The sequence below is a fragment of the Prionailurus viverrinus genome, unplaced genomic scaffold (assembly GCF_022837055.1).
Source record: "Prionailurus viverrinus isolate Anna unplaced genomic scaffold, UM_Priviv_1.0 scaffold_45, whole genome shotgun sequence".
Classification (NCBI taxonomy): Eukaryota; Metazoa; Chordata; class Mammalia; order Carnivora; family Felidae; genus Prionailurus; species Prionailurus viverrinus.
This window is the reverse complement of record NW_025927610.1, coordinates 3023327-3042926: the sequence shown is the minus strand read 5'-3', so window position 1 is coordinate 3042926 and position 19600 is coordinate 3023327. Positions and strand designations below refer to the sequence as shown.

The following is a 19600-nucleotide window of genomic DNA, read 5'->3' as shown; positions in this document are numbered from 1 at the left end:
TATGCGCCGGCGGCCCCGCCCCTCCGAGCTCCCGCGCGCGCCGCGTCGGGCGAAACCATCGGGCCCGGGCGGGCGGGGGAGTCCAGACGGCAGAACCCGCTCCGCGGGCTGGCCGACCCTGGGCGGGGCGCCGCCGGCCCGCAGCCCCGACGTTGCCTTCGGGGAGGCGGCGGACCGACGCCGTCCGAGTGGACGACGAGAGGCCCGAAGAAAGGTTGCCCCCCTCCTAGAATTGGAGCGGCCGCGCCTCCGCGGGCGGGGGAAGGGGGTCTTGGCGGGAGATTGGGGCGCGCGCGCGACGCGGGCGCTCCCGGAGGGGAGGGGGTGCGGGCAGGCGGCGGGTCTGATTGGTCGGCCCCGCGGGGGCGGTCTCTGCGCTGGCGGGAAACGGGAACCCGGAAAGGGAGGCTGCGCTGACGCTGCGGTCTCGGCCCACAGCCGCCGCACCGGCCCGGCGCCGCTGGCCTCCGTCAGTCCTCCCCGCTGCGCAGTTTACTTCCGCCGCTTTCAGCGCCGCCTCCGGCTCTCTGACCCTCCTCCTCCCCCCCTCCGTGCTCCACGGGCCCTCCATGACCCCGACCCCTGCGCTTGGAGGCCTCACCCAGGACCCACGCCCTTGGGCCACCACAGCGTTCCCGCGGGGGCCCCTACATCTAGAGTGCCTGCACGCTGACCCCAAGGGCCCTGGCCACAACCCCCTCCCCAGAACCGCAGGCCCAGAACTGCTGGGCCCACCCCCTTGGGAGCCCTGGAAACAGACTTCTTGAGACCCTGGCCTGCAACGGGAAAAACGGAGGGTAAGGTTCCTACAGCGCCTGCCTCCCTTCTCATTTTAAGCAAAAATGGGTACGTTGAAGTGGGCACAGTGCTGCTCCTTCTCAGCTGGCTTCTCCCCGTTACCAGTTCGAACATCAAGAAAAAAATATTCCATTTAAGTCGGTATGTTTTCAGACTATCATTTTATTAAATACCGTATCGCTTAGCTACAATACGTTTATCTTTATAAAACTAAGTAAGTTTCTTTTGTAATAAAAATAACCTGACCTAGCCCTCCTTTGGCAGCACCGGAAACTGGGCTGGCTGAGGCTAGGCTTGTCCTCCCCTCTGATGGCCAGCCTTCATTTGCAGAGTACCCTGGGGGTCCACAAAACTGAGCCACCTCCACTGCCAAATCCCTGGGGTTCCGGTGTGGCCTTGGGCAAGTCCAACGGCTGGGTCCATCACCGCTGCTTAAAACAGCCAGGCTTAGGGGGCTTAGGACTACGAATGTGAGGGCTCCAAGCGAGGACCCCCTCCGGCAACCACATCTGTCAGAGCTGGGCCCGGGACTGCCCTCTCAACTGTGCCACCAGAAATTGGGAAGAGGCACACATCCCTTTCTGACACAGGAGGACCCTACTGGCCGGCCCTGTGCTGTGTCCCAACAAGCTTGTTGCCTGGACGTAGGACGTCGCTGTGTGTGTCTTCAGCTCAGTGCCCCCTCTAACCAGGAGTCTGAAGCTTAGCCTTTCCCTGGACTCATGGGGGCAGCAGGAGGCAGGGAGGTGCATGCCTCTCCAAGAGATAGGCAACCCCACAAGCATGCAACTAAAGAGCGGGAGTTGAGAGAAGCCAGCCCCTCACCCAGCCTCTAACAGGAAGCCCAGGATCTCCCCCAGGCAGGGAGCAGGTAGGGGCCACCCCATCCAGGAACAGCCACCAGAAGCCCCAGACAGTGCTCTCGCCCTGGACTTGCACCCCAGGCCTCTCTCTGCACCGTCAGACTCTCCCCCAGATCATCAGAGCAGCCTGGTGGGGTGCGGAGGAGACACAACACCACAAGGCCAGCAGCCAGCTTGGAGACGGGAGCCCGGAGGACAGACTGCAACCAGTTTAGATAAACCTGGGTCTGGTACGTAACTAAGAGGCAAGTGTGCTGCATAAAATTAAGGCAAGTGGTTCAGGGTAGAGCCACAGGGGCAGACTCCCGGTCTCCCAGAAGACAGCTCAGGTGGCCTCAGAATGCTCCAGAAGCAGGCCCCACACCGCACCGAATTCTGTGTCCAGCACCTGTCCCACCTGGTGAAACAGGAAGCAAAGGAAGCAGAGGCACAGAAGCCCCATCCCACGGTCACTGCCAGAGCTGCAGCAGAAAACCTCCTTTTTAAACAAAAACCCTCCTCCTACGTCATGCCGGAAAAAGAACCCTCGGCTGACAACACAAACGGGCCTGCAGGCCTGGCTGCTCCTCACGGTGGCTGTGGGGTCCCCAAGGCCACTCCCTCGCCCAGCCGGCCGGCTCAGCGCACGACGCACACATCCAGGATGCAGAAGCGAGCACGGCAGGTGGGGCAGGGCACGCGGCTAGCGAGCCAGGTGTCAGGGCGCTGCGGGTCCTGGCGGCTGGCGAACCACTTGCCCATGCAGGTGAGACACCACATGGGGCGACAGTAACACTGCTGGCACTCGCCCTCGTCCGCCTCCTGGCAGGTCTTCACCAGCTTCACGCTGGCACGCGTCTGCATGCAACCAATGCAGGCCTCCAGCTCCTGTGGGCGGGCCCAGAGGGTCACCAGCAGTGTGGCCGCACAGCCTTGTGGGGCCACCCCCGACCCCCCGGCCCCGAGGGAGCCTGGCCTGTGGGAGTCCACCTACCCCGCCCGGCCCTCACCTGGCTGCTGGGAACCGAGTAGGTCGGATTGACCTCCACCAGAGAAGCAAATGTCTCCAGGAACAGGTCGCCCAGGCTCTGACGGATGACCACGTTGGCCGCACTGCGGATGGGCGCACGGAGTTTCTCACACAGCTCGCCATACTCCGTGGAGTTCAGCCTGCACAAGGTGGGGACTGGTGGGCTGGGGCCGTCGAACCAAGGCCCTTCTGCAGGGCGGGGCTTCGTTCCTAATGGGGATGCCAAGGCGCCTCTAGGGTGACAGGGCACCCACGACCTCCCAGAACGCCAGGGGGCTCAGACACAGCCCAGCTGCCTGATGAAGACCAGCCAGCAAAGACAGCCCTGAAGCCAGAGCCCACAAAACCAGCACCACCCACCTGCCCCAAAGGGATGCAGCCAAGGGCAAAGAGGGACCGAGGGGGGGGTTGCAGCCGTAACACAGAACACCTGACCTTCAATGGGGTCAGGCCCAAAGTGGGTCCCGGGAGAGGGACAGCAGACTGGCTGCAGCCTGAATGGGATGGGAAGACCCCAGCTTGGGCCCCAGAGCCAAGGCAGCCACCAAGCCTTGGTCCTGTACCACCCCCAAATGTCCCCAGTGTGCTCCCCCGAAAAGAGCTGTGGAAGGCGGCTCAGAGTGCATGGAAAAAGCAGCAGAGAATACCTGGGAGCGCGAGGGGGCGAGGCGCCCGGAGGGAGGGTCCCGCTGGAGCGGTGGCCAGAAGAGCCCGCTCTATCCGTCATGGCCTCCCAGAGAGGCGCTAGACTGGAACCCGGGCACCGGCCGCCTCTGGCTGCACCAGACTTTCACCCTAGCCACAGGCACACCTACCGGATGTCGAAGGCCTGCACAGCAGGGCTGGTGCTGGCCACGTGGATGGTAAGGAGCTGCACAGGCAGGTTGGAGTCTGGTGAGAGCTCGTGCTGCTGCGATTCTGTCACGGTCAGGTGCACATCCTGCTGCTGAGCCACGTGCACACGGTATGTGGTCACCTTCATCACCCACGTGTCCGTCACAATCACGCGAGCACCAGGTGCCCCTGTGGCAAACTTGTCGATCCGCCGGAACTCGGTGTTGACGGAGGAGGCGACGGCCCACCAGCCTGACTGCGGGAGGGCATAGAGGGCCAGGGTGCGGGCCAGTGGGTGGCAGGCCCACCGATCCCAGGACCAGTAGTAGATCAGGGTGCAGGCAACGGTGGGCAGGGTCACTGCCAGCAGGAGGAAGAGCCGCCAGGTCTCCGGGGCCTGGCTGGGGGAGTAGAGTTGCTTTTCTGAAGCTGCAAAGCACATGCCCACGTAGTACCCTACAAAGGATGGGGAGGGTCTCAGCAGAAATCGGGACTGCCAAGCCATTGTTCTCCCCTCCCAGTGCCCACCAAGGGCCACAGTGCTGTCCCTGTACCTCCAGGGGGGAGGGGTGCTTCCCCTCAGCCCCAGCCCCGGGCCTGGCCCTCTGCCCTGTCGGCTCCCACAGCCAGGCCATGGCACCCCAGGGCAGGCGAGCCTTACCTGCCTCCACGGCTGGCCCAGTTCAACCCTTGCCCACGACAACGGTAAAATAAACGAGGAAAACACGTTTTTAATTCACATCTTCAGTTTTACATAAGTAGTGCACAATTACTGAAATAGGAAAAACTAAAAATGCCAAAACGAATACGAGAATTTTGTGCCCCCCCCCCCATGGCAGAGCTGCACACTGGCCCTCCCAGGGGTGGGACCTTGGCCTCTCAACCCCACCCCTTCTGAGGAGGCAAATAAGAGCGTGGCCCATCCCGGAGCACAGAGGTCCTGTGCCAAACAGTAAGCAAAGAATAACGGCGCACAGCACAAAGTCGTGGGGACGCTCCAGGGCCCCTGCAGGCCAGATCCGGGCCAATGTGCATGTCAAAACAAAGTAAATAGTGAAGGGCTGTGTGGGCACGCTTAAGGTTCCAGAAATAATGGTAACCTGTTTGCTGTTGCTCAGGTTGCTACATTTAAGGTAACTTACTAGGTAGCAGCAGGTAATACACAATAACGTTTCAAAGCTTTTCAAAACAAGTTCCTAAAAGACAGACTCCAGGACTGGCCACAAGGCCAGGCTGCATCATCTCCTCCACCTGCATGAGTCACTCAGCTCCCCAAGTTCTGGTTTCTGTCCGTCTGCAGCATGGTGACGGCTCAGCTCCTCACAGGTTATAGGAAAGGTGTAGATAAAGGGACTCCAGAAAACTGTGGGGGTCCTTAGTTCCCGGGGCAGAAATCCAACCCACGACCCTCCCAGGAGCCCAAGTTCTGAACTGCACTTTCCTCATCTGAGGGGTACTAAGGGGTACTAAGGGGTACTGGGGTCTCAGGCTGGGAAAGCCATACAGTTACCCCCTGACAGCAGGTGGGGAGCCCAAGCTGGTCATGGAGACCACCAGCTCACCACGAAGACCCAGTCTCCATCCTGCCATGGGCTCCCCTCTGCTCACCTTCCCCATTAGGCAGGCAGCTCTCCTGTTCATGCCTGGCCTCAGCCCAGCCCCTTCCAGGTGGCTCTCCACACCTAGCCCAGGCTGCTGCGCCCTGCTGGCAGCTAGAAACTCCGGAGTCCACAGAGCCATAGACAGGGCCCCCTACCAGCCAGCCACCTGCCCTTCCAGACCTGCTTCTGCTTTGTATCCTCCAGACAACTCCCCCCCACACAGGTAGCAACCGGCTTTCCAGCCAATTCCCGGTGTCCGACCAGTTGGCAAACAAGCCTCGGAGAGGCCCGATAGCACCTGGATCACCGCCCAGCCCAACCCCTGGGCAACGTGTAAGCATCTTGCCCCAGCCCTTTGCACCTGTGACACCCCCATGGGGTTACCCATCTCTGCCTCCTTCTCACTTCCACCTTCCGTTGGAATCTCACCGCCTCACGTAATAGCTCACGACCTGCCCTGGCTGGGCGAAGCATCACTATGCTCCCCGCTAGTATTCTAAGCCTACACTTCCGCCACCTGCAAGCGACCAGCTGCCGCCAGCACCTCCCTCTCCACTCCTGGGAGCAGCGGACGCGAGAGGCCCGGCTCAGAGCGCACGGGGCGGCCGGCCCACAGCCTCGGCCCTCGGGGTCAGCCGTTTCTCCCCAGCTCGGGGCGACCGGGGATCCGCTCACTCTCCCCCGACTCTTCTCCACAGGGAGGTAATCCCGCGCGGCCCAGCCACCTCTGGGATCCCGGAACTCGGCCGCGAGCCCGAGGGGCCACTTCTGTCCACCAAGGGGGACACAGGTCGGCGCCCCGCCCCGGGGACTCTCTGGGGGAGGGTCCGGCCTGCTCACCGAGCGGCAGCAGCGAGTGGCACAGCAGCGTGGCGGACGTGCGGCGCAAGTGGTAGGATACAAAGGCGGCGTCCTCGCTGCCCAGCCAGCCCGACAGCAGGTTCTGCACCGTGAGCCCGGCTGAGTGGAACTCAGTGGGCGTGAACACGAAGCACACGGCGAACACCAGGTAGGCCAGCGTGAAGGTGACCTCCGGGCTGTCCATCGCGCTGTCGCGGCCGCCAAGAAGCCGTCAGGGAGAGAGGCCCGCAGCACCCTACGGGAAACAGACCCGACAGCTCCGAGCCGGTGGGCGCCGGCAGGTGGGCGCCGGCCGGCGCGGGGCGCTCTGGGAGATGGTGTCCCCGCCCGCAGGGCATTCTGGGCCATGGGTCCCCACCCACAGATCGGCGTGGGACGCTCTAGAAGACGTCACGTCGACGCGGGGCCCCCTGGGGAATGGAGTCCCGCCACCAGGTCTACCGCGGGGCACTCTGGGAAGTGGAGTTGCAGCGCCCCGCACAGCACAGCCGGAAGTCGCGAGTCCGCGACAGTCCTCGCGAGGGTTTGGCTCTATCCCACGACCCGCCTCGGGGGCGGTGTTTCAGCTAGCCCCATTTTACAACTGGGGAAACTGCGGCTTGGGCCAATGGCTGTCATGCCCTGGCCTTTCCGCGGAACCCAATCGCGTCCGTAGCCGAACCCGAGATCCCCGGGCGACGGCGAGCCCAGGTCACCTCCCCGCCCGCCAGCAACCCTTCCCTTCCCCTCCGCAAGCTAGACGAGCCGCGATTCCGGCGGCTTCCGGCGCCCAGCGTGCCCCGCCCCCGGAAGTGGAGCCGCCGGCGCCCCGTGCGTCCCGCCCCCGGCCGCGCGCTGATTGGCCGCGGGCGCCAACCGTCGGTATTTGAATCGGCGGCGGGCGGACGGTGTTCCGGACTCGGCGGCGCCTCCCGCTCCTTCGGCTTTGTATGGCCGCCGGCAGGTAGGCGGCGGCGGCGGGGTCCTGGGCTTGGGGCCCCATCCCCGCCTCTTCCCCCGGTCCCGCGCCCCGGCTCCCGACTCCGCGACAGCAGGGCTACGCCCGCCCTTGACAGGACCTCCTCTCTCTCCGGAGGCTCCCGTGTCCCCTGTCCACAGGGCACCCCTTCACCCTTGAGCCCAGCCCGCCGGCTTTTACGGCCGCCGTTGCAGGGGCACCTTCCTGCCGGAGCCCCTAGCAGCCCGCGTGTCCTGTTGGTCTCCGGTCACAGCCCGGGAGTGGAGCTGGCTGACTTATTCCCCGCTTCCCGACGCCTGGTGGGCTCCTCCCTGCTCCTTCGTCGCCCTCTGGGAGGTCCATCTGTCAGGGTCCTTCGCGGCCTGGTCCGCTGGCCTCCCCTCCCATCACCCCCTGACCTCGTCCAGCCTCAAATACCACCGGTAGGCGTGCCTTGCAAATGTGCGCCTCCCACCCTTAACACCACCGGCTCGCCGCGTGGTGTCCGAGACTGGGCTCCTAATCTCCAGCCCTTCCCGGCTCTGCGGGGCAGCTTCATGCTGCTTTCTCCACACCCCACCTGGGAGCCATGGCTGACTCCAGCTGCACCTGCCGCAGAAACCTAGGCTCCAGCCCTCCCGGCGTTGCCGATTCTCCCCACCTGCTCGACGCAGCTCCGCCCCCCGCCCCGTTCCCTGCCCCACACTTCAGCTCACAAGGCCGTCTGGGCTGGCGGCCTCTGCTCCCGGCGGCCATAGTCAGCGGAAGCCAAACCCGACAGACCCCGCCAAGGTCTCGCCACCTCCCTCAGGGGAGAGAATGCCAGAAAGGTGTCCTCTAGACCCTTCCCTCATTCACCCCACAGCCATCCTGCCCCCTTCTTGCTTTCCCCGGTTGTTCCCCAAAGACCTGAGTCGTCCTTGCCTCCTGGTTCTCTCCCACTCCCAAGTGCCTCGTGGGCCTGCTGGCCAAGCCAGAGCCTATCATTCCACCCCTGACCGTCTGCAGGAGCTTCTGACCCCACGCTTCCCTCCTGCCCATTCCCCAACCTCCACACACACGGCCCCATCCCCACATCTTCCAGGGCATCTTGTTACCCTGACCTCGCCTCTTTCCAGGCCACCTTTGCTCCCTCTGTTCCAGCCACCCTGGCCTTGCTCTTCAAGCTGCAGCCTCCAGCAAAACACCTGTGATGTTCCCTTGGCTAGGTCCTCCTGTGACTCCTGGGTTGGGAGTGTGATGCTGGTAACCATCATGAGGACCCTGGGAGGGCAGAGTGGGACTGTTCTAGAGCCCCCTGGGCCTCAGTGGAGGTCCCTGGTGCATGTCTCTAGACTCCCAAGTCTCAATGTAGAAGCTCCTCAACCCCTACCAAGTAATTCTTCACCTTGCTGGTCGCTGCCTCGTCCCGCTCTTCCTCTGGGCCTTGGCCCTGGTGTACCCCCAATTCCCGGCCTGTGGTGGAAGAGAAGTCACAGCACCCCTCTGCTTTCCTGTTTTCTGCTAGCTTGGCAGCCTTCTCCAGCTGTGCTGCGGCCTCGGTGCCTTCAGCAGAGGCCTGAGGGGAGACCCAGGTTTCTGAGAGGCCAGCACACCCGTCTTCTGACTTTTACCCACAAAACCCAAGTTGTTGTGAAAACCCGACTCTTCCTCTTTGCGCTGCAGGCCGAAGGCCCTTCTAGCTCTTTGTCTTGGGAGGCGGCAGGTCCCCTGACGCAGCACAAGGACTGCCTGGCAGAAGATGTGCTGCCTGAGAGGTGACCCACCTGCGCAGGAAGGGGACATCTGCCTTGCAGGGCTAGCTCGTTGTCGTGTCTGTTCATCCGGACTACACGGCCCTCACGCTGACACGCACTGTTTGCTTTTCCAGGATGAGTCTGCAGATCTGCAACGATGAAAACGTCACTGGTGACAAAAGTGCAGAAAACTGTGAGTTCCTGTTTTCGCCACCAGAACCTACCGGAAGACTATCTGTGCTTCGTCTGTCCCAGAAAGAAAATGTGCCACCCAAGAGCGTAGTCAAAGCTACGAAAGTAAGCACGTTTTGCCTGCGTCACATCTACCGTGTGTCACATGTCAGGCCACCCTGGGACTCGTTCTCCTGGGCACGTCAGGGTGGGCGGGGGGGGGGGGGGCACTGCCGGCAGAGTGGTGAAGACGCCAGCTGTTGAACGGGCCTCCTCCTTCCCCAACAGGTGACTTTTCAGACTCCTCTGCGAGACCCACAGACGCACCGCATCTTGAGCCCTGGCATGAGCAGCAAGCCCGAGGCTCCTTTTGCTCTGGAGGACACTGTTGGGCTGAAAAATTCTCACCAAAACTGGGCCCAGAAACAGAAGTAAGTGTCGGTGCTGCTTGGCGTGCTGCCGTTCGCAACCACTCCAGCAGACGCGGCAGGAAAATTCTGTCTGGTCGAGTTCCTCCTGGTTTCCTCTCTAAGCGTGTGCAGTGCGGTGCGCAGCGCGCTCGCGTCGGGAGTCATTTGTTAGTAGTAGAGCAGACAATGAAACGCTTAGGATAAGGTTAAGTTTCGTGTCTGCTCCCTTCCTATGCCTTCGCCAGCAAATCGGCCTGGGCTTTTCTTTCATGAAAGGTCTGATCGCATCTTTAAGGAAGGACACTCTGGCTTCTTCCTGGTTTCACACCCCCCTGGTCACCTCTCTGCTTGCACGTCCGCTTGGACACTCTCGCTGTCAAACCCTGCTGTGTCTGCGGGCAGAGTTCTCGACCTTGCCTTTCTCTGCAGTGAAAAACCTTGATCCACCTGTGCCCTGTCCCTGACTATGTAGCTAGTGGTCCCGGCTGAACAGGGAAGATAGGCTAGCACAGAAAACCTTAACTGTGACTATTCGTTTGTCTACGTCTCTCAGAAACCCACGTGACCTAGTTGGCCCGGCAGTGTTGACTTATGAGGAAACGCTTGAGAAAGTTAATCCCAGGAAGAAGATCGACTAAACATTCTTTTCTTGTCTTTAGCTCATGTTTTCTTACTAAAATCTAGTGAAAAAGCTCACAGGTTCCTTAGCGTTAACTAAGTTTGTTTCTAAAAAGCCAACAGTTCACCAAGGAAGTTGACACCAAAATGACCAATGGAATTGTCCAGAAACCATTGATGGGCAATGCCAGCCTGCCTCCAGGGGATGTGAGACCAGCCTCTGAAGATAGGCCGTATTCCAGTGGACCCACCTCTGCTCCCCTGGCCAGCCTGGGTCCCTCAAGCTCTCCCCAGATGCCAGAAAGTCTTGAAAATCAAGTGGCATCTCTAGGACAAACGTCTAGGAGCCCTGTGCAAGCCTTGGAGGAAAATGCTTGTTCTTGTTTCTTCGAGAAAAGTATTATATCCACCTCAGAAATCCTAGAAGACCCTTCCCAGATGGCTCTCCAGGACAGAACGGAAGGTCCTCGTGGGGCTGCCAGAGAAAGCTCCAGCCAGGTCCCTGCTTCCTCAGCCGGGGCTACTTTGCCCCCTGCTACTCTCCTCAAAGGAGCAGGTGGAGAAGGGCCCCTCGAAGACCTGCCTGGCGAGGCCCCCGCTGGCCCTGAAGACACTTCTGGTCCTGGGAACACCATCCTGCACGGCCCCCTGAACGCTGGAGGGGCCACATCCCCAAGTCCTCAGAAGGAAGAAGCCGACGGCCAGCAGGGTGCCTCTTGGAGGCGCGGGCCCACAGGGCTAGAATTTGATTTGTCTGCCAATGCCGTCAGCAGAGGGAAAGCGGGGAAGGGACCCAGCCTTAAACCTCCCTCTAGGATACCAGAGCCGAGGCAGGAAAAGGCACCCGAGGAGGCAGGTGAGGGGCCCGTTCCCCTCCCCCGGGGGTCTTACGACCTGGATTGGAGCAAGCTGGATGACCCGAACTTTAACCCATTCGAAAGTGGAGGAGAGACCCTACCCCCAGAGTGCCCCCAGAGCAGGCCCGCAGGGACTGTGACCAAGCAGCCGCAGGCCGGCCTGGAGGCCACAGGGCACTGCCCCCTGAGCCAGTGAGTACTTGGTGGTGGTAGCGGTGGGGTGGCCGGTCACTCAGCACACCAGAGGACCCCAGGCCAGAGATGCCACTTACACGTGCCCCCGAGGAGGGGCCTCGGAGCATACGTAGGCTGCACAAGGCAGCTGCCGGTCGTGGGTCCTGAGACTGAGGAGGGGGCTCACGGCCACCTTAGACGGCTGGTGAAAGATCACAGAGGGGAGTGCACAGCCGTGCCCCGTTCCGTCCACTCCACAGGGGTGTGGGCAACTCTTGTGCTACTTTTTTGTTTTTTCAGTTTTTTTTCAATTTTTTTTTTTTTTTTTTTTAATTTTAGAGCGTGTGCACAAGCAGAGGAGGAGAGGGGCAGAGAGAAACTCTTAAGTAGGCATCACACTCAGGGCAGAGCCCAATGGAAGTCAAGAGTCAGATGTTCGACTGACAAAGCCAACCAGGCACTTTTTTTTCCCCCCAAGTCTTTGTGCTTTCTTAAGAGCATTATCTGTAATGAACCTGGAAACCTAGAAAGATTTCTAGCAAGTTCTGTCTACTTCCAAAGCCGGTGGAGTGGCCATCCACACTTGGGGTGGTGTTTCATGCTCTCTCGCACTCTCTGGGGACGGCTGCTGAGTGGCCACCAAGTGCTGGGTCCCCGAGAGAAGCTTAGCTGGTGCCCGGCCCCCACACTTGTACACACGGCCTTGGTGGGCATCCGGGGACTGCCCCTCTGGCACGTGCACCCTACCTGCCCGGTATTGGAACCACACCGGGAGGGCCTCCCGGCCCCAGCACCCACTTCCCCTCCCTCCAGTGTGTTTTGCCAGTTTCCTAGTGAAAAATGAAGGCTTGGGGTTTGCTTTTTGAGTTGAAACAGCCCTGGAGCTCCTGGCCCGGGTGTCCTTTGAGGTTTGTGGTTCTTGTGCAGTTGAGGTGGGCCAGGCTGCAGGCCTCACCCCTGCACCTGGCTGGTGGGGGGACAGGGGTGCAGGCCCGGCTGACCCCATCTCTTCAGGCAGGTGCCTTCGGCCTCAGCAGATGACATACCCGTGACGCAGACCGCGGCAGGGACCCCAGGCGCAGGGGGCGAGGTAGGGCCGCGTGCACGTGTGTGCTGTCATCACGTTCATACGGGGGCCGGGTGGGACACAGTGCCCAGACAAGACTGGGTGACGCAGGGGTCCCGTGCAGGACCTTCGGCTGCCCCAGGGTGCCCCCACGGAGCCATCCTCCTTCCAGGAGGGAGCCGCGGGCCGTGCCAGTGCGTCAGTGCCACCCCCTCCTCCGCACGGGCCGGAGCCCCCCTCGGACCTGGATGAGGAGCACTTCCGAGACCCCGCTGAGGGTACGTACGTTGTCCCCGGTCACTGGTCTGTCCCTGCTGGCGGACTGCCGTTCCGTCCGTGCCTGTACCTGGCGGCGGCTTCCCAGCAGCTCTCTTCCTGGGCTTTAAGTGATCCACGCAGGGGCTTCGGGTTGAGCAGAAGGCGGTCGTTCTCGGGGCACAGCCGCAAACCGAAAGGACTTCTAGGAACGGAGGTCGGAGGCTCAGGGGAGTAGGCGGGAGTCACGCAGGAGGTTCTGTGCAGATTCACAGGGTTGCAGAGTTGCCGTTAGGACAGAGCACCCAGGCTGATGTACCGGAAGCTCTGAAGTTTCAACACGGGTGGGATCGAGTTGCGCTAGTAGACGTGACACAACCTGCTGGGGTCTCCATTTCGGTTGCTTAACCTCCGGGCAGAGGGAAGACTGGCAGTGGCACGTAGGGCTCGTCTGTGGCAGGATGATCGAGGGTCCTCACCGTACGGGGGTCCCGAAACCGCGGACAGGCTCGGCTAGGGCAGGCCCGCGTCCCCACGGGGACCCTGGAGTCCCGTGACGCGGGGTCTCGTGTCTGGTTCCTTTCACCGAACGTGACGTTCTCAAGGTTCATCCACGTTGTAGTGGGTGTCGGCGCGCCCTTGTCACGGCCGAGATCGTTCCACTGTGTGGATGGACCACGCTTGCAAAGCACTCAACGGCCGGTGGCCGCGTGGGCCGTTTGCTCTGGACGGCTGGTAGAAGGCTGCCGCGAACATCCGTGTACACGGATTCGTGTGGACGTCAGCTTTCCGCCTCTCTTGGGCGTAAACCTGGAAGGGGTCCGGGTCCGGGGTCGCGGTGTGTGAAAGTGCCGGGGCCACCGCCGGGTGGCTTTCCAGAGGGGCGGCACCATTTGGCGACCGTACAGCCGCGGTGTTTGGGGGTCCCCGTCAGCACCTGCGCGTCTCGGACTTCGATGCCCACCGTCCTGGGGGCGGTGAGGTGCCACCTCGGCGCCTCTCTGGGGACCAGCATCTCTTCACGTCCCCTCACAGGTTTTGTGGAAGGCCTCTGGGTACTCTGTTGTCTTCCTCTTTGTTACCCAGTCAGGGTTTCAAACCTGTCCCCGCTAAGGGTTTCCTGTGAGATCTAGGGCTTGGAGAATGTTCTTTCTGGAGGTTGTCTTTTCTTTCTCGGTCCTTTGAAGCACAAACGTTGACCTGGAAGTCTGATCTACCTGTTTTTTCTTTTGCTATTGGTGCTTTTGGCCTGAGGTCTGGGAAACCATGGTCAAATCCAACACTGAGGATTTGCCCACCGGCTTCCTAAGGCTTTCGCGTTGTTCTGTTTGGGTTTTCGATTCATGAGGGTTAATCCGTGTGGTGTGAGGCGCCCTTAGGCTTTTTAAGGACGGGGGGATGTCCTCAGGAACTCCAGGAGTCTGGACAGTGCTTCTAGAGAGCAGTTCCCGACTTGGGCGGTCCGGTCCCTTGGGAACCCCGGGTTGTCCTGCCTGGAGAGCTGCCACTCTGCTCCCTGCGGCACACGGGACAGCCCAGCGGCGTGACGTGGCCCCAGGCGCCGTTAGAGGCCAGGAACCCCGCTTCGACGTGAAGGGCGGTCGCTCCCGGCCGCAGGGGTGGTGGGGGAGGGTCACGGCCCGGGCGGCCGGCCCCGCCGACGCGCCACCTCTCAGTTCTAGGCACGGGGGCCGACGTGGACTATCTGGAGCAGTTTGGGAGTTCCTCGGTGAGTCCCCGGCGCCGCCCCGGCAGCCTCTCCCCGAGCGCGGCTCTCCCAGAGCGGCCTGTGCCACTGTCGCACCCCCAAGGTCACGCGGGTCCTTGCGCTCGAGCACCGGCGGCCTCCGCACCTTCCCGGGATGCGGGGCCGGTGTCGTGACGGCCGCGCGGGTCTCCCGGTGGCCCCTCGGGGCCCCGTCTCGGGCCCCGGTGTGGACGTGAACTCGGCCCGGGGGGTGGCGGCTCCTGGTGTGCCGCGGTCTCCCTGTCGGGGACCTGTGCGACCCCGCTGACGTGCCCGTCCCTTCAGTTTAAGGAGTCAGCCCTGAGGAAACAGTCCCTGTACCTCAAGTTCGACCCGCTCCTGAAGGACAGCCCTCAGAGACCGGTGCCCGCGGCCCCGGACGCCAGCAGGTAGCCCCCGCCCCCCACCGTGGCCGTGGGCTCCGTGCAGCAGGGGAGGTTTCCGGACCGAGTGGGGACACTGTGGCTCGGCCTCGGGAGCCGCCAGGTGCGGGCGGGACGGCCGGGGGGCCTTGCTCATGAGGCTCTGTGGGCGCTCGGGCGCCCTCTCCGTCCCGTGTCTGTGCGGTGCCCGCGTCCCCGTGCCCGTCAAGAGGCCGAGCCCGAGCACTTGCAACAGGCCGTGCGACCCACGAACCCGAGGATGGTTCTTCTCTGGGCTTTGGGGGAAGCAGGTGCGATTCCCTTCCCTTGTGGGGTCTCAGCACACAGGACGTGGCTGCACCGTCCTCGGGAAGCCTGCCCGAGGCGAAGCTGCTGGACCTGGACTTCCTAGGAGCCCCGGGCGCTGCCGTAAGCGACGCACGAATGCATCTTGTCGAGGGCCTGACTTCATGCTGGGCGGGTGGGGAGGGGGCGGCGAGGGCCCCTTGGTCGCCGTGCGGCACCAGAGGCCCCTGGCCTCTGCGGGCCTCTCCCCCGATGGCAGGGTAGAGCTGGAGGTGCGTGTCAGAGCATGTGGCCCAGCTGCCGTGTCCCCTCTCCCCACCCCCGCAGGTGCTGGACGCCCCTCCGTGCATCTTCGGGCCTGGGGGTCCCCTGCTGCCCACGGGCCCCATCGTGGGCTCCATCGTGGAGGTGCCACAGTATAGCCAGAAGGACATGGACGCAGCGGTGAGGACGAGGCGTGGGGCGGCCGGCTCCCCCCGTGTGGCTGCAGGGAGGGTCGTGGGTGCCGGCTTGCTGGGGCTCCCGTGTTCCCACCCGGCATCTCACAGAGCACCTGTTTGCACACGGAGGGTCTCGGGTGTCCTCCGAGGGCACTGCTTTGAGCCACCCCAGGGGTCGTAAGGCAGGACCGCTGGACCTCGAGCCCCCGAGTCCCCTCGCTGCCCCCACCGTCCCCTGGGCAGTGTTTAGCCAGGCCTCTGCTGGGAGGCCTGCGTGCGGGGCCCAGATGGGGACATCGTCTGCCAGCGGCGGCGGCCCGTCCAGTCCTCTGGCCCCCTGGCCCTGCTTGGAGCTGGCCCCGTCCCTTCTGCTGGCTGCTCTCTCAGTCTCGCCTATAGCGGGAGGCATCCCCCACAAACAGGCATACTTCCCGGGGGCCGCGGGGACCCCTGCTATGTGCCTGCCCACCAAGGGGGACCCGCCCGTCTCTGACAGACGATGCCCCCAGGGGACTTGTACTCTCCCTGGGTACCAGCTGGCCTCGCCCCTGCAGGGCTCTCCACCGCCCATCCCCCCTCACCCCTCACCCTCACCCCTCACCCCTCACCACCTGCCGTGTGGTCTGTGCAGGTGGAAGCCACACGACAGGAGAACGTGCTGCTCAGGAGCAGGTGTGAGACGCTCCACGCGAAAAACCTGGAAATGGGGTAAGGCCCGTGGCCGGCTCCGCGCAGCTCGGGCTACCCACTGCGGGCCGCCACAGGCACGTCTGTTCTCCCCGCAGGAAGATAATGGACGGGTTCGAGGGGATCGTGTACCAGGCGATGGGTGAGTGCTGGCACCCTGCAGCCCCGGCGGTACCGCGGGCCTGGTGCTGGTCAGCCCCAGAACGGGCCAGACCCTGGGCGGGTACCTGGGGCCCCTGCAGGCATCAGGGCAGCACGCCGCCCTGGGCACTGTCTCTGCGGTCTGCCCCTGCACCCCCAGGGGGCTGTGTGTCAGGCGGGGCTCGGAGGGGGCACCAGTTTTCACCCGGGGCAGAGTCTTGAGCCCCGTGGAGTGGGGACAGACCGGTGGCTGCAGGCTCCTTGGGGCCCTAGGTTCCTATCGCCTGACCCGCGGCTGCTGTGGAGGCAACGGCTGTTCCCGGGCGCTTGTGCCCCCCCCCCCCAGGCCCTGCTCTGGAAGGTCACCCCAGAGAGGGGCCCCGTCGCCCAGTCGCCCAGTCACTAATGGGACCATGCGGGACCATGGGTGGGGTCGCCTGCCTCTCCACCCCTCCACCCCTCCACCCCTCCACCCCTCCACCCCTCCACCCCTGCTTGCCCTCGCCTGTGCTCCTCTGATCCCCAGTGCCCCTTCCTCTTTTCTCAAGAGGAGGCTCAGAAACAGAAGGAACTCGCAAAAGCTGAGATCGAGAAGATTCTGAAGGAGAAAGAGCAGCTGACTGCAGACCTGAGCTCCATGGAAAAGTCTTTCTCTGACCTGTTCAAGCGGTTCGAGAAACAGAAGGAGGTGATCGAGGGGTACCGCACGGTAGGTGGCAGCGAGCAGGCATGTGCCTGTCCTCCCCCAGAGGGTCCCTGGGGGGCTGTGGTCAGCCCCCGACCAGGCCTGTCCTGGGTCCTGACCTTGTCCAGGAAGCTGCAGTCTCGCCACAAAGATCACTCAGCTGGGCGCCGGGCTGTGTCTTTCCTCGCCGGTGGGCCCAGGTGGGGGAGTCCGTGTGCCTAGGGACGTGCGGGCACGTGAGCAGGGGCGCCGAGGGGCCCAGACTGGAGGCAGAGCCCCATGGGCCCCAAGGAGTAGGCGGCTGCCTTCTGGAGGAGGGCCTGGCCCGTTGGGCACGGTGGGCCTGCAGGAGGGCAGAGGGAGGCCCCCGCGTGGTAAGAGGGACGGCCTGGTGACTGCGAGACGCTGGGACCGGCCTGTGTCGGGGGTGGGAGCGGTAGCCTGAGGCCCCTGAGGAGGGCCGGACGGGGCCTGAAAGCTGCCACCTGCCGGGCAGGAGGGAGCCAGCCACACAGAGAGCTGAAAGGCAGGGCCTGTTGCCGTGAGGAGTGGGGACTTGAAGGGCCCTGGAGGACGGGGACCAGGCCGAGCTCGCACTGTCTCACCATGACTCTGGGGCAGCTGGTGGTGTTCCTGCTGTGCAGAAGAAAGTCCTTAAAGCTTGAAACTGCTTGAAAGATAGCTGACTAGATAGTTAGCACAGGAGACTGGAAACACCTGAGCCAGGGTCACAGTCCATAGACACAGACCCACAAGGTGGCAGGGGAGGGACCCGGGTGGGGTGTGCCTGCACCTCTCAGCTGTGGTGGGGGAAGCCACCCGGGCCGGTACCCCCACCCCCCAGCTGCCTCCTCCCCTCCAGGCCTGTCCACCCCCGCACTGCCCTCAGGTAGGCACTGCCACAGGCCGACGGCGCCTGATCCCCGTAGTTACGAGCGTCCTTGCGGCAGAGCCCTCGAGAAAGGACCAGGTGGAGGTTCGGGCCCAGGACTAAGGCGGAGCATGACTTGGGGGACACGGCTGAGCCCGGCTGCCGTGAAGCACCAGCACAGGGGGTGCGGGGGCCTGACTGCAGCCCCCAGGGCGGGGGCCCGGGGCGGTGGGGTAAGGCAGCCTGACGCAGGGGGGGACCCGAGAGCCGTCGGGCCATACGCCTCGCGTGGAGGGAGCCGGCAGAGAACCTTCTACGACCGGGAGACGGTTTAGGAGCTAACGCTGTTCTTAAACATGGGGCCAGGGGACGGCCTGGGACACCGGGGGCATGGGGCCTCAGCCTCTAGCCTTCCCCCTGACCGCACCCCTGGCCACACCCCTGCTCCTCATCTGTGGGTTCTGTCGTTGCCTGAAACCAGGCAGAAGACTGGCCGCACGGCTGTCCCCACGCGGCCCTTAGGTAGACAGCCCTGTCCGCGTGTCCTGGTGTCCGCCCGTGGTCAGCGGAGAGACGGGACTGTACCCGTGGGCTCTGTGCGCCGGGCAGGCTGAGGGGCGTGGGTAGGGGGGCCGTGGGCGGCCACAGAAGCCGGGAGGGGAGGCCTGCTGCTGTGTCCACGCAGCCTGCCTTGTCAGAGCTATTGTGTTAACACCCCAGAGCCCCTTGGTCGTGGGCACATCCACACCTGACCCGGGATCCCCCAAAAGCCAGGCCTGACGGGCTCCAACAGAGTTAGCTGTTCCCGTCTGCTCATTCTTTGAAGAACGAAGAGTCGCTGAAGAGATGTGTGGAGGATTACATAGCGAGAATTGAAAAGGAGGCCCAGCGGTACCAGGCCCTGAAGGCCCACGCGGAGGAGAAACTCCAGCGGTGAGTGGTGGCGGGAGGGGCCCAGCGGGGCTGGGAATGGGTGGAGAAAAGTCCGGCCAGCCTGGGGAGGGAGACCCTCCAGCTCCCCCGGACCCCGGTCCTCGACCATCTCAGCCCCGCCCTCTGCGTCTCCAGCGCCAACGAGGAGATCGCCCAGGTGCGCAGCAAGGCCCAGGCGGAGGCCTTGGCCTTCCAGGCCAGCCTGAGGAAGGAGCAGACGCGCGTCCAGTCCCTGGAGAAGACGGTTGAGCAGAAGGCGAGCGCCGGGGCCCCGGCCCCTGGGCGGGACGTGAAGGGAGGGGCCCTCCTGGCTTGGGGACCTGCCCCGTAGCAGGGGCTGGTCGCCAGTCCCTTCTAGCACTGGGCCTTCTAGTTCTAGGCCCCGTGGTCTACTCCCGGGAATCGTGTAGAACCCAGGGATCCGGGCCGGCCGGCCGGCTTGGGCAGTGGCAGTGGAGCACGTGACTCTTGATCTTGGGTCGCGAGCTCAAGCTCTACGTTAGATGTGGACACTAAAATCTTTATATTAAAAAAGTCAAACCCCTGTTTATTTGTTTTTCTCCTTCAGACTAAGGAAAACGAGGAACTGACCCGAATCTGTGATGACCTCATTTCCAAGATGGAGAAGATCTGACCAGGAGGCCCCTTCCCAGCACCCCTGCCCCGTCTGTCTGTCTGTCTGTCTGTCTGTCTGTCTGTGGAAGGTGTCGTGTTCTTTCTTTTTTCTTAACTTCAGCTCGTTTTTAAATTAGATTGCTTTAACGAGAAGACTAATAAAGTTTCCCTTCAGTTCAAGTGTTGGAGTTGCTCTGGTTTTGATGACATTGCAGGTTTCTGGCTTCGGCTGGAGGCTGACCCCACCCCGCACTGCCGCCCCCGCGACCCTGCCTTCTCCTCCACGTGGCCACTCGGTTCCCATGGTCCCCACGGGGGACTGAGTGTCCACCTCGAGACCACAGGTCAGAACCCAAACGGACGAAGGTTCTCATGTGGAAAAGCAAACTGTCGACAGCCTGGGTGACGGTCAGCCTGTGTCCCTTGCGAGACTGCTGTCCCTGCGGATGGAACTCTGGCCAGGCGTCACGGGCACTCTAGTGCAGTTGACAGACATCTGCTAGAAGGCAGGTTTCCTGGGCTGGAGCCCACGGCCCCCGTGGGCCGGTTCTGCGAGCGCCGCCTCCTGGACACCCCACCCCCACCCCCCGCCCCCAGAGCAGACCTTTGTAACTGGCGAAGCC

At 63.1% G+C, this 19600-nt stretch overlaps 2 protein-coding genes and 1 long non-coding RNA gene across 6 annotated transcripts; 2 read left to right on the top strand and 1 right to left on the bottom strand.

Moving 5' to 3' along the window:
* Positions 1–69: 69 nt before the first annotated feature.
* On the top strand, positions 70–4239 carry LOC125159165 (uncharacterized). Its single transcript, XR_007149706.1, has 2 exons — positions 70–214; positions 439–4239. It is a non-coding gene; the product is annotated as an uncharacterized LOC125159165 (long non-coding RNA).
* On the bottom strand, positions 2767–6312 carry TMEM129 (transmembrane protein 129, E3 ubiquitin ligase). The gene is made up of 3 exons (XM_047847132.1): positions 5946–6312; positions 3486–3960; positions 2767–2880 (listed from the first exon to the last, which is right to left on the bottom strand). The coding sequence occupies exons 1-3, from the start codon at positions 6148–6150 to the stop codon at positions 2778–2780; spliced, it is 783 nt and encodes a 260-aa protein (XP_047703088.1). The 5' UTR covers positions 6151–6312; the 3' UTR covers positions 2767–2777.
* Positions 6313–6762: 450 nt separating this feature from the next.
* Positions 6763–19157, top strand: TACC3 (transforming acidic coiled-coil containing protein 3). Of its 4 annotated transcripts, none has more exons than XM_047847129.1 (16): positions 6763–6909; positions 8774–8936; positions 9099–9241; positions 9955–10887; positions 11884–11959; positions 12108–12213; positions 13867–13919; positions 14223–14326; positions 14641–14728; positions 14933–15049; positions 15677–15753; positions 15831–15874; positions 16422–16582; positions 18256–18362; positions 18498–18618; positions 18931–19157. In XM_047847129.1, exons 1-16 carry the CDS (start codon positions 6896–6898, stop codon positions 18994–18996), a joined length of 2373 nt encoding a protein of 790 aa, XP_047703085.1. In that variant the 5' UTR covers positions 6763–6895; the 3' UTR covers positions 18997–19157. The 4 variants fall into 4 exon arrangements, with proteins under 4 accessions (XP_047703085.1, XP_047703084.1, XP_047703087.1 ...); XM_047847128.1 differs by having other exon boundaries at positions 12060–12213; XM_047847131.1 differs by lacking the exon at positions 9955–10887.
* Positions 19158–19600: the final 443 nt, after the last annotated feature.